This window comes from Budorcas taxicolor, chromosome 19 (genome assembly GCF_023091745.1).
Source record: "Budorcas taxicolor isolate Tak-1 chromosome 19, Takin1.1, whole genome shotgun sequence".
NCBI classification, from domain to species: Eukaryota; Metazoa; Chordata; class Mammalia; order Artiodactyla; family Bovidae; genus Budorcas; species Budorcas taxicolor.
The window spans coordinates 62,457,596-62,470,280 of NC_068928.1; the positions used below are offsets into that span (position 1 = coordinate 62,457,596).

General features: G+C 40.2%; 1 protein-coding gene across 7 annotated transcripts in view; it reads right to left on the reverse strand.

The window, feature by feature from the left end:
- The window catches only part of HELZ (helicase with zinc finger), a 141,820-nt gene that overhangs the window by 79,419 nt on the left and 49,716 nt on the right, over positions 1 to 12,685 (reverse strand). For all 7 annotated transcript variants that reach the window (XM_052657197.1, XM_052657196.1, XM_052657192.1 and 4 more), the window contains 3 exons: positions 12,433 to 12,540; positions 11,090 to 11,387; positions 5,993 to 6,260 (listed from right to left, as the gene is read on the reverse strand). In XM_052657197.1, coding sequence (XP_052513157.1) covers positions 5,993 to 6,260; positions 11,090 to 11,387; positions 12,433 to 12,540 — 674 coding nt within the window. The remainder of the gene's footprint in view (positions 1 to 5,992; positions 6,261 to 11,089; positions 11,388 to 12,432; positions 12,541 to 12,685) is intronic.

The following is a 12,685-nucleotide window of genomic DNA, read 5'->3' on the forward strand; positions in this document are numbered from 1 at the left end:
TGCCATTTCCTTCTCCAGTGCATGAAAGTGAAAAGTGAAAGTGAAGTCGCTCAGTCGTGTCCGACTCCTAGTGACCCCATGGACTGCAGCCCACCAGGCTCCTCAGTCCACGGGATTCTCCAGGCAAGAGCACTGGAGTGGGGTGCCACTGCCCTCTCCGTTTACCTAGGGGTCCCAGTCAAAACTCGTCTTTGACTCTGTCTCTATCACCAACCTTCATTCCCTACCACATAATCACCAGGCCCTGTTATTTCCTCTTCTTCCTAATCATCTGCATCTCAGCATTTCTAACCTGGATGACTGTAACAAACTCCTTCCATAACTCTGGCTTCAAATCTGTTCTCTAAACCACCACTGGAGAATCTCTGTAAAATGCAAGTCTGATACACAGCTCTGCGGGTAAAGCTTAAACAGCTTTCTATCTCACCAGCCCCACTCCACCACATAGCACCCTCCATTAAAATTATGATGACCTACTTGCAGTTTCCCCCAAAACTCTATGCTCTAATTCTCATATCCTGCTTCTTCAAACTAAGTACCTTTGTCCTATTTTGCCACCTGACAATTCTGCTTTTCAAAATTCAGCTTAAACGCCAGCTAGTCCAGAAAGCAGACTTGAGAGGCCATTCAAGCTCTGGGGGGGGAAAGGAAACATAACTTGTTTGCATTAGAATCAGCAAAGACCAGCCTAGAACCTGACACTTTGAATACGCAGTAATTTTATTCACTGAATTAATTGTACATGTTTATAATAATCTGACTTTTCCCAAGGCACCATATTCCCACTTCGACTACTTTATATTATTCCATAACAAATTCTTACAACCCTATGATATTTTCCCAACTAACTTGGGTAAAATTTGAAGCCTTACTGTTATACCTGTTTTACAATCTGCCATCCCAAAACACTTGGTCACAGCTTAGGCATGAAAAATCAATCTCTCAGTCCTAAAGCAGTAAGAGAATTCTTTTATGCCACTCAACTGTGCCCTGCAACAAAACTCTTAAGGCAGAGGGACTGGAAAATAGAAGCACTAAGCTTCTCCCACAAAAGAGTCACTGTTATGTTCAAGAAGCAAACATCAGAGGCCTTCTCGAAGTAACAGTCCCCAATATTTAATTTTTCTAAAAGGTTAACAGGCTGAAACTAAAAAGACAAGAGTAAGTGTTAAGTATTTTAAATAATATGCATTTTTGAGATTTAATAATTCAAATACCTAGAGTATAAAATACATCCCAATTGGCAAAGATATTTCCATTGTTACACGCCACACTTTGAAATCAACTTTAAAGCTTACAGACTTTCTAACATTTTTGGAAGTGGCAGAAGAGTAGCCCATGGAAGCAAATTAACCCAGAATATTCACGGGAAGGACTGATGGTGAAGCTGAAGTTCCAATACTTTGGCCACCTGAGAAGAAGAGCCGACTCATGAGAAAAGACCCTAAGGCTGGGAAAGACTGAAGGCAAAAGGAGAAGGGGGTGACAGAGGATGAGATGGATGGATGGGATCACTGACTCAATGGACATGAGTGTAAGCAAACTCCAGGAGACAGTGAAGGACAGGGAAGCCTGGTGTGCTGGGGCAGCAAAGAGTCAGACACAACTTAGCAACTAAACAAGAAGATAAATGATATATGGTTCCATCAGTGTTAAAAATGGTTAAACCTCTTGAAAAAGTCACTCAGTCGTGTCTGACTCTTTGCGACCCCATGGACTATACAGTCCAGGAAATTCTCCAGGTCAGAATACTGGAGTGTATAGCTGTTCCCTTCTCCAAGGGATCTTCCCAACTCAGGGACTGAATCCAGGTCTCCCGCATTTCAGGCGGATTATTTACTGTCTAAACCACCAGAGAAGCCCTCTTGAGTGTAACTTTAAAAAAACTTCAAAGCTATAGTCAATTTCCTTTTGTGCAATTGCTGACTAAATAAATGACAACAAAAGTCAACCAAGGTCATATGTCAAAAAGCACCTGGGTCTCCTGAGGCCAAGCTAGGCTGAACCAGCAGAGGCCCGAGCCACTGCAACGCAATGCCCCAACAAGCAACCATGCAGCAGGCCTGTTCTGCCAGCTCTCAGCTGGCAGCCTGACCCAGCAGGCCATGACACACTCGGATGCTCATGCACACAGCAGCTTCAGCCAAGGCCAATCTCTTTTGAAAATGTTTATCTTAGAATGAAACTGGTTTCACTTCAAGGCGGAATCACTATTGAATGCAGAGCAATATGTAGCTGCGGACAAGAGACGTTGAAAAAAAAAATCTCGAAAGGACTCGGAAGCATATTTTAAAACTTAAATGAAATGCAGCGTTATTCTTATCAACTCCAAACATCTCACACTAAAACTCAACATAGAAAGAAGTCTTAATATCTGGACTTCCTTGAAAAAAATCTCTTAAAAAAATTTAAAAAATATATATATATACCTATCAAATTCAGCCTCAAGTCAAAATACATTTGCTAATCTTGAGAGGCTTCATCCAATCTATTTTCAGAAGGGGGTTCTAAGGCAACCATGTAAAAGCATAGGCAGAACTCATCTTATTGCACTTCATGGTCCTTTGCAGGTATTGCTTTGGTTTAGTTTTTTTATTTTTTAACAAACTGAACGTCTACGGCACCCCTAAGTCAAGCAAGGCTATAGGCACCATTTTTTCCAGCAACTGCTTATAACGTGTCTCTGTGTAACATTTTGCTAGCTGTCACAGTATTTCAAGCTTTTCCACTATAGCTACATATGTGGTGGTGATCTTTGATGTTACTACTTTAATTGTTTTGGGATGCCACGAAATGCACCCAACTCAAGACAACCAACAGTCAACAAATGCGTGTTCCGACCACTCCACACCTGGCCATTCCCCCATCTCTCTTGCTCTCCTCAGGCCCCCTACTCCCTGACACACAACAATAATGAAATTAGGCCAATTAATAACCCTATAATCAGCCTCAAGTGAAAGGAAGAGTCACCTCTCTCACTTTAAATCAAAAGCTAGAAATGATTCATAAGCTTAATGAAGAAAGCCTGTTGAAGCTAAGACAGGCCAAAAGTTAGGCCTTTTGCACCAGTTAGCCAAAGTTGTGAAAGTGGAGGAAAAGTTCTTGAAGGAAATTAGAAATTGTATTTCAGTGAACACACAAATGGTAAGAATGAAAAACAGCTTTATTGCTGATATGTAGAAAATTTTAGTTGTTTGGATACGTGATACCAGCCACAACCCTCCCTTCAACCAAAGCCTCATCCAGAATAAGCCCTGACAATTCCATACAGGCTGAGAGAGGGAGTCCCATGGACAGCAAGGAGATCTAGCCAGTCCATCCTAAAGGAAATGAGTCCTGAATACTCACTGGAAGGACTGATGCTGAAGCTGAATCTCCAATACTTTGGCCACCTGATGTGAAGAACTGACTCATTTGAAAAGACCCTGATGCTGGGTAAGATTGCAGGCAGGAAGAGGAGGGGACGACAGAGGATGAGGTGGTTGGATGGCATCACCGACTCAACGGACATGAGTTTGAGTAAACTCCAGGAGTTGGTGATGGACAGGGAGGCCTGGCGTGCTGCAGTCCATGGGGTCGCAAAGAGTTGGGCACGACTGAGTAACTGAACTGAACTGAATTGAGAGAGGGAGGAAGCCACAGAAGAAAAACTGGAAGCTAGCAGACTTTGGTTCATGAGGTTTAAGAAAGAAACCATCTCAATAATGTAAAAGTACAAGGTGAAGCAGCAAACGCTGATATGAAGGCTGTAACAAGTCACCCAGAAGATGGAGCACCCAGAAGATGGAGCTCAGATAATTAATGAAGGTGGCTGCGCTAACCAGCAGACTCTCAGTGTAGACGAAACAGCTTTCTATCAGAAGACGACTCTACCTGGGACTTTAGAGTCAGAGAGAAGTCAATGCCTGGCTTCAAAGAGCAGGCTGAATCTCATGATGGGCTAAAGCATTTGATGGCTTTAAGCTGAAGCCAATGTTCACTTATCATCCCAAAAACCCTAAGGCCTTAAGAATTATGCTAAATCTGCTACATCTATGCTCTATAAATGGGACAGCAGAGCCTGAATGACGGCACATCTGCTTATAATACAGTTTACTACCTATTTTAAGCCCACTGTTGAGATCTCCTCAGCAAACAGGATTCCTTTCAAAATACTACTGCTCACTCACAATGCACCTGGTCACCCAAGAGGTCTGATGGAGATGAACACCACGACTAATGCTGATCCATTCTGCCAACACAGATCCATTCTAAAGCTCATGGATCAAGGAGTAATTTCGACTTCCAAGTCTCATTATTTAAGAAATACATTTTGGGAGGTTAAGGCTACCATAGACAGTGATTCCTCTGACAGATCTCAGCAAAATAAACTGGAAACCTCCTGTCAAGGTTCTGTCAATCTTCCGCCATCCTGGATGCCATTAAGATATGCATGATTCATGGGCAGAGGTCAAAATATCAAAAGTAACCATAGTCTTGTTGGAATGGTGCCTTGGAGGGGTTCAAGACTTCAGTGGAGGAGGAGCTGCAGGTGCAGAAGTGACAGCAAGGACGGCACGTGACGGGACTGCTGCAACCGTGCCGAAGCTTTACCAGCTGGGAGCTGCTTTCTACGGACGAGCAAAGAAAGTGGTTTAAGATGGAATCTACACCTGGTGAAGAGGCTGTGAAGACTGTCAAAATGACAACAGAGGATTCAGAACATGAGATAAACTCAGCTGATAAAGCAGTGGCAGGGTCTGAGAGGACTAACTCCAATTTTAAAAGTTCTAACTGTGGATAAAATGCTGTCAAGAAGCACTGCATGCTCCAGAGAAATTGCTCATGAAAGGAAGAGTTGATCGATGCAGCAAACTTCATTGCTGCCTGTTAAGAAACTGCCACAGTCACCCCGACCTTCAGCAACCACCACCCTGATCAGTGAGTAGCCACCAACACTTGACGCAAGACCCCCCAGCAGCAAAAAGATGACGACCTGCCAGACGATGGTCAGCATTTTTTAGCAATAAAGGATTTTTACTTAGGATATGTATATTTTTTCAGACATAATGCTCTTTCACTTAACAGCCTACAGGATAGTGTAGGCTTAGCACACTAACTCATGTGCACTGGGAACCAACGAACTCACGTGACTTGCGCTACTGTGATAGACCCTTTACTGCGGAGGCCTGGAACTGAACCTGCACCATCTCTGAGGTGCGCCTACAGCCCAACCCTTGTAATTAAAATGTAAGAGACCGGTGTGAGTTCCCTCAATACGACTCTCATGATTACTTCTCAAAATATGTGGTCTCTTTCAGTTTTTGTACATTTTTCAAAAAATAATCTTTGAGTGCTTGCTCTATCCCTGAGAGGAAGCTCCTGAAGAGCAAGGACCATGCATAGACTCATACTCCCAGAACACGCAGAGTCACGTGGAGCGGAAAGCGGCACTGAACACGAGACGCCACGGCCAGCTCAGTGCCTGCCCGGACGGCGAGCTCAGTGCCTGCCCGGACGGCGAGCTCAGTGCCTGCCCGGACGGCGAGCTCAGTGCCTGCCCGGACGGCGAGCTCAGTGCCTGCCCGGACGGCGAGCACACTGCCTGCCCGGACGGCGAGCACACTGCCTGCCCGGACGGCGAGCTCAGTGCCTGCCCGGACGGCGAGCTCAGTGCCTGCCCGGACGGCGAGCTCAGTGCCTGCCCGGACGGCGAGCACACTGCCTGCCCGGACGGCGAGCTCAGTGCCTGCCCGGACGGCGAGCTCAGTGCCTGCCCGGACGGCCAGCTCAGTGCCTGCCCGGACGGCCAGCTCAGTGCCTGCCCGGACGGCCAGCTCAGTGCTTGCCTGGACAGGCTCATGCACCAGTGCTGAAGAACAGCTACTGAGTAACAGCCAGTTCACTACCTGACTTCACTAAGGCACCCCTCCTTAGTTTAAATATGAACAATACCATCCAAAGGGGAGATTTTTAAAAAGAAAGAAAGAAAAGTGTTTCTAAAGTAACTTACTTGCTGACTTCCTTATACTGGGCTATCTCCTCAATATAAAGAAGGTCATGCAACCGTGACTGATAGTTGGTCTTGGTCAATGATTTGTCTAAAACAGACTGGGTAAACAGCTGGTCAGCAGAGAGAGGAATTTGGTATCTGATAAGAAGGCTCTTCTCCAAATCAGTAGTTTCATTAGGTTCAAAGTCTACAACAGTCTTAGAAGAAGAATCCCAACGTTTAGCTGTAGTTACTAGCTGTTGTTTGGCATGCATCAGGTACTCAAGATCTAAATGGAAACAAAAAACACATTTATAAAGGAACACAACATTAAAATTCTCAAGTAATACATTATGCATTTTGGTATGAGAATTTTGTATGCTAGAGCTAAAGTTCTAAAAAATGAAACAGTACAAAACCCCATTTGACAGAGTATTTTTCCCACATCAGAAATCTTTTTTTTTGGTCTAGATTAACAAAATAACATAAATAGGAATACATGTAAAAAATATTCTTCTCTACCTCAGGCTAGGACACACCAGAAATAGTTATTAACATTTTAAAAATACAGAGCAGAATTTAGAATTTAACTCTTCAATCAGAAATTTGATCTGCAGAAAGAAAGTATGGTAAATCTTTCATAAGACAAATCTTTATTAGGTGATAATGACTTTTCTCCTCCTGCCAGCAATACCTGCCCCATTAGAGAAAAAGATCAGAAAACTGTGAGAGGTTGGATCTTGTGTGGTAAAGCACAGTGAAACTCTCTGAAAATCAACCGACAACAAACGGAAACCTTCCGTGCCTTTTTCCCACATTAAACTGCACATTAAAGCATGGTACAATGTACTATTCAAATGCCATTTCAGATAAATCCAGTTTAGCCTCAGTTAAACTGCATGGTGAGTAGGGCACAATGTCAAAATGAACGGCTGTTCGAGGCTGCCAGCTCTAGGGAGAATGCGGCACAGGGCAAAATGCGTCACAACGTGAACTTGGAGCCTGACAGGCTCCCTGTCTGTGTGTGTCTCAGCCTTCTGCTGGGTGGAAAACAGACACCTTCAGGGTGAAACCTGACCAGTTTTTATATAATATACTTGGAAAGATGGTCTTGCAACTTACTAAAATTCAGGAAGAAATAATAACAAGTTTAAACAGAGGTTAGTCTCCAAAGTACAAAGTTAACCTGTGCTATCTATGAAATGACAGCAGATTGTATAATTGTCCTGTCTTGCTTAGTGAGAGCTGTTACTATATTAAAATGCTATATATAAATTATAAACATGTAAGAATAATCATCCTCCAAGAGAAATTTCTCAATATTAGAAAATAGTTCATCCTAATTATCTTTAAAGATTGAAATGGAAAAGTCTTAATTTCTAGTCTTTGTTCCTTGAAAAGGAACCAAGTTTTCTTACTCACCAAACAGCTATATCAACACTACTGTAACCATCAAGATACAAAGATGGTTTTCTCATTGAAATTTTGCATTTTAAAAACACTCTGGAAGAGACAGTGATGGTCGGTTTTTGCGATAGCCTCAAAAGCAGAAGTTTCATAAAATAAGCATTTTCATCCTAAATCACACCAGTATTGGGCCTTTCCTACTCATTCATTAGAGCACAGCTATAAAAGATATTTAAATTATACAAATGCCAACATTCCTAAAACAAGACTATACCATGTCACTAAAGATCAGATACTATTAACAAAATAGCAAGAATGTACTTACTTTTCTTTCTTAATTCAAAAGTCAAAAGGAGAAATACAAATGGTACAGTGACAACCCAAATAACCAGCCCTTAAAAAAAAAGAAAAACTAAACTCTGCGTAGTACTGAACAATTTAATATATAATAAAAGGATGTGTATTCTTTGGGCATAGGGAAATTATACTTCTTAAATTTATTTTAAATAAGGAATGGATGCACACTATGTCTACATCAATATTATATTCCCATTCTTTAAAAAGTCACTAGTTACTCTTCCCATTTAAGTAACTGGGATAAAAACAAAACTAAAATGGTACAACTTTCCTCTAAAAAAAACTTTTTGTATTACCTATTTAATATATAAAACAAATTATACAGAAAACCATTCCACCCTGGGCTAAAAGTATTCAGGCATTTTGGTAAAAGTGCCGTGAGCAATAGTATTTGTTTTTCTCATTTTATCTACTTAGTGCCATGATTTTATGAAATTTTTAGAATGAGTATCTTCAGCAGGAAGCACAAGAATTTCAAAACAAATCCAAAACAATGTTAACTTTTATTCCCTCTTTTTACGAACTGTAAATACAATACAGAAGAGAGGAGAGCTAGGGCAGCAGAAAGAACAATCTTGAGAAAATCCTTGCATGCTGGCATTAGATAAAGTCTACAGACTATGGATCTCGGCCATTAGCTCAGGTGTCCAGCAAGAGCCGGGCCAGCGACTACCGAGGAATCTCCTGCAAGAACCGCTTGTTTCCCTAGTCATGTTGGTCTTGACACAAAATTCTGCCTCCAGTCCTCTCAGCAGTAAAAAGCTTCTTTAAATTAAACTTGTTTAATTTCCATTTAACAACCTTTAAAGGTCATTAGGTCCTAAAAGCTCCTCTTCAAACAGAGGAGGAAGCTGAGGCTCCCCCAGGGATGCTGGACACAACCACTCTTGGGGCTCGTTTCATCCCACGTGCACACACATGCACACCTGCCCATGTCTAACCCAGATGTGTGCACCACCCAGGGCGGCCTGAACCAGTTCATTCTCGATAATTAAGTACTTTTCTTCAATCTAGATCGGGCTAAAAAAAAAAAAAAAAAAAAAGAAATTCTGGGAAGATGAAACGTGAACAGGTTAGAATCAATATTTATAAAATCACTTAGGAAGAGTTTAATGCTGCCTTATTAACCAACTTCTATAATAATAACTGAAACCCTGACAAATTATAAACCTATGGAACTTGTTACCCTGAGATATGATGGGTAGAAGCTACACAAGTATTTTAAGAGACATTCATAAGAAAAACTTAAAGATAGTTAGAACATACCTAATTTCCTGAAGATAACGTAAGGGAAGAACTGCTACTATCAAAAATAGAACTCAAGGCTAGAGTCAACCAGCAGGACACAAGACTTGCTACCCAACTTCCCTCACCCCTCTGATTACTGTGAACAGCAAATGCTCTCATTTCAGCCGTATAGTTACTATTCTAATAAAGTATCCAAAGGGTTGGTCCGTTTTCTCTTGAAGTATGTAGGACAGCAGACTTGCAAAATTATCAAAATTAACAAAACCTGGACAGTGGGTAAGATAAGAAGTGAGGAGGAAAAACTCCAGTGTTCTTTGCACTCAGCACAAGGGGTGAAGAGGTATGCCATAAATGCATGGGAAATGTGGAGTCTATTAAAAACAGGGATATTCATCTAGTTCTTAAAGAGAATGAGATGAAACGATTCCTAATTCCCGAACTGGACACGACATTCTTCCTTAGAAAACATTTGGGTCTGTGGCTTTAATAAAACAAAATCCCAAAGGAAACCCACACTAGGATTTCAGCTATCCTTTTCAACATCATTCCTTTCACTAAGACAGCTATACAGAGGTAAGATGAACATCTTAATGAGGCTAATGAAAAGCTAAAAGAGTGGAGTAATAGCACACTTTTCACATGCTTCTACTCAGTTATATTTAGTATTCATTGACAACTGAATTATTTTAAAATCTATTTTCTATTAATTTTCCTATAATTTAAAATTTTAAAATCTATTTTTAATTATTTTTAATAGTTTAAAATTTAAAAATCTATTTTCTATTAAATTTCCTATAATTTTCTATTATATATTTATATATGTATAATTATGTATGTGTGTGTGTATAAACATGCCCTTAATTTACCAACAACTTTGACAGCTGGAGATAAGTTTTAAGACATACTAACTTTTAATGCTAATGTTAACATATATTGCTAGCCCAAAAGTAATGAATAATATCAAGTTTTCAAATTTAAATGTAAGAATTAATTTCCAACATATAGCTTCCAGATATTCAAAGCAGAATTCCAAATCAATTTTGTCAAGCAAAAATCTTCCATTACTCAAAGTTGAGGTATAAAGCGTATAAAACTGTTTGTGTTCTAACTAAGGGGAAAAGTCATTAACTTTCTTTTTCTGTAAATGTCCTTTTCCACAAATTTGTGAGAAGCACATCTTTAACCACCCCCCCACCCCCCCGCCAAATTTTTAAAATTCATATGGGGCTTCCCTGGTAGCTCAGCAGTAAAGAATCCACCTGCAATGCAGAAGATGTGGGTTCAATCCCTGAGTCAGGAAGATCCCCTGGAGAAGGAAATGGCCACCCACTCCAGTATTCATGTCTGGGAAATCCCCTGGACAGAGGAGCCTGGGGGGCTACAGTCCACAGGATCTCAAAGAGTCGGACACGACTTAGTGACTAAACCACCACCAAATCCAACCAAGAGCCAAAGAAATGTAGACTAACGTGCCCTTCCCTCAGCAGCTGGTTCTTGGCATAAAGTGTAAGTTGAGGCTGTAACAGACAATTTACACAGTAATTCAGCATCTCCACGGGTGCCTACATGTTGAAACCAGGACCTCTTCCCAAGAGTACGAAGCAGATCCTAGTAAAGGCGCCTTGGTCTCCTTTATACTAGTGAAATCAACTTATGAAAGCTACTATTTAAGACTTTTCAATCAGAGGTAATGTACTAATATGAACAAAGTTAACTGGACCATCAGTAGAACATGGAAATAGACACTGTAGGTGTATTCACAATTACTATTAAAATTATATTCTACCCAAATTAATACTGAAAGGTTTTACTGTGCTGAATAAAATCAACCAATGAAGTTGGCAGACCAAAAAGAGACCTGATCACCTACTCATACCAGTCTGGGGAACCTCAAAGCAAGCTTTGCCTGATGACTGTATAAAGTGACCAGGGTATAATGCAAACATTCTAATTCCATCACACAGTAAATGAGTCAAAGAACTTGGGATCTTTTTCCCTCCTATTCCCTCCCTATCCATGGAATATTTAGGGGCCAATACATATCTTTTAATGTTGTTATAGTGCCTTTTAATACATAGTATCAGGGGGAAAAAGTCTAAATATTACCTTCTGTAGAAGCTGCATCAATCATTACTCTTTGCATGAGTACTGGTTCCAATCCAAAGTCGAAAACTATGGTTTGGCGAAAAGTTCCAAATATTTCTGTGTTAAATGCTATCCCGACTTTATACACGTAATGATCTAATCCATTTGGGGCCATCTTCCCTCCTATCCATTCTTGACAGTTTTCTGGGACTTCTTGTGATACCTGGGTAGTACTATCTCCGGCAGATATTGCAATGATACTAAAATGAGGACGATGAGCATCATAAAGCAATGCTACACGACACAGCATTCTTGCAGGCTACAAGGAAGTTAAAATAATTCATTGAGTACAAGGGGTTGAAAATCCAGTTGTAATTGGGCTCTTCAATGAAAATATTTCTATAAGGGACTTTTACTTTCCCATGTTTCTAAGATACTATATTAAAAATACAAATTGTACTCATAAGCCATTTAAGAAAAAAAAATCAAAACGGTCAAAAAAATCATTTGTTAAAATGATATATTTATGATGTCAATTATATCTCAATAAGGTTGCCATTTCCAAAAATGATATATTCACACTACATTTCTAGCCTCCCTGCTTTCTGCGATACATTCATCTTTCACTGTGGCAAACGCTTTCACCTTGTACCACCATCACCTCCAATTTTCCATCCCTTGGCCTCAAGTAAAAAATCTTCACAGGAGAGCAGTTACTTCTGAAAGCACTCGATTGGGTTCACGGCTGAAGCCAAATGTTCCCAGATTTTTCATCCCAAGATGCAGATGGTACAGTGGAGGAAACATTACAAAAAAGTGCACAAAACTTTTCCACTGCACATATTAACAGAAATTGCTTACTTTGCTTCATTCAAACTTTAAACATCGTAATTCAAGATAGGAAGCACTGTAGAAAATGCCTCAAATAAAAAATCTGTTATCACAGAATTTGTGATTTCACAAAATCAAAAATAAAAACAAGTTGTTTCAATAGTTTAGAACTGCCAGATTAAAGAATTCAACTTTTAAATAGTTAACTATAAGCCATGAACCCCATCCTATGTTTCAAGTTTGGAAGACATGTCAAATATGTCAAATATATCTTCACCAAATAAATAAATAAATAAGCAAGTATCTCAGTACTTACAAAGATTTTATCCCCAAAATCTCAAAATATATATATATATATATATATATATATATATATATAAAACCTTGATGACCAAAATACAGAAATACACTTTATTATAATATAGAACCTACATAATTTTCAATGCTCTTTCAATATACAGATTTAAAGGTCCAATAAAACTCTACGAAAATGGAAAGCAATTCACATTGTTTAATTATCACAAAACTCATACCTTACAGGTGAGAGCGAAGGTCCAGGTCTGGTGGGACTTTTTGGTGTTGACGGTGACGGACAGACCGGGGTCATGCTCCACCTTCACTCCTTCCACACACTCACTGAGCTGAAAACAGAGAGCAGGTCCCGTTACGCTCTCGTTCCTAAGAACACAGACGCTTTGGCATGGTAAATAAATGTCAACAGTAAAGATGCTGATGGAATTGTTTACAAAGCAAGGTACTGCACACATTAATTCTCAGTTATTTTTA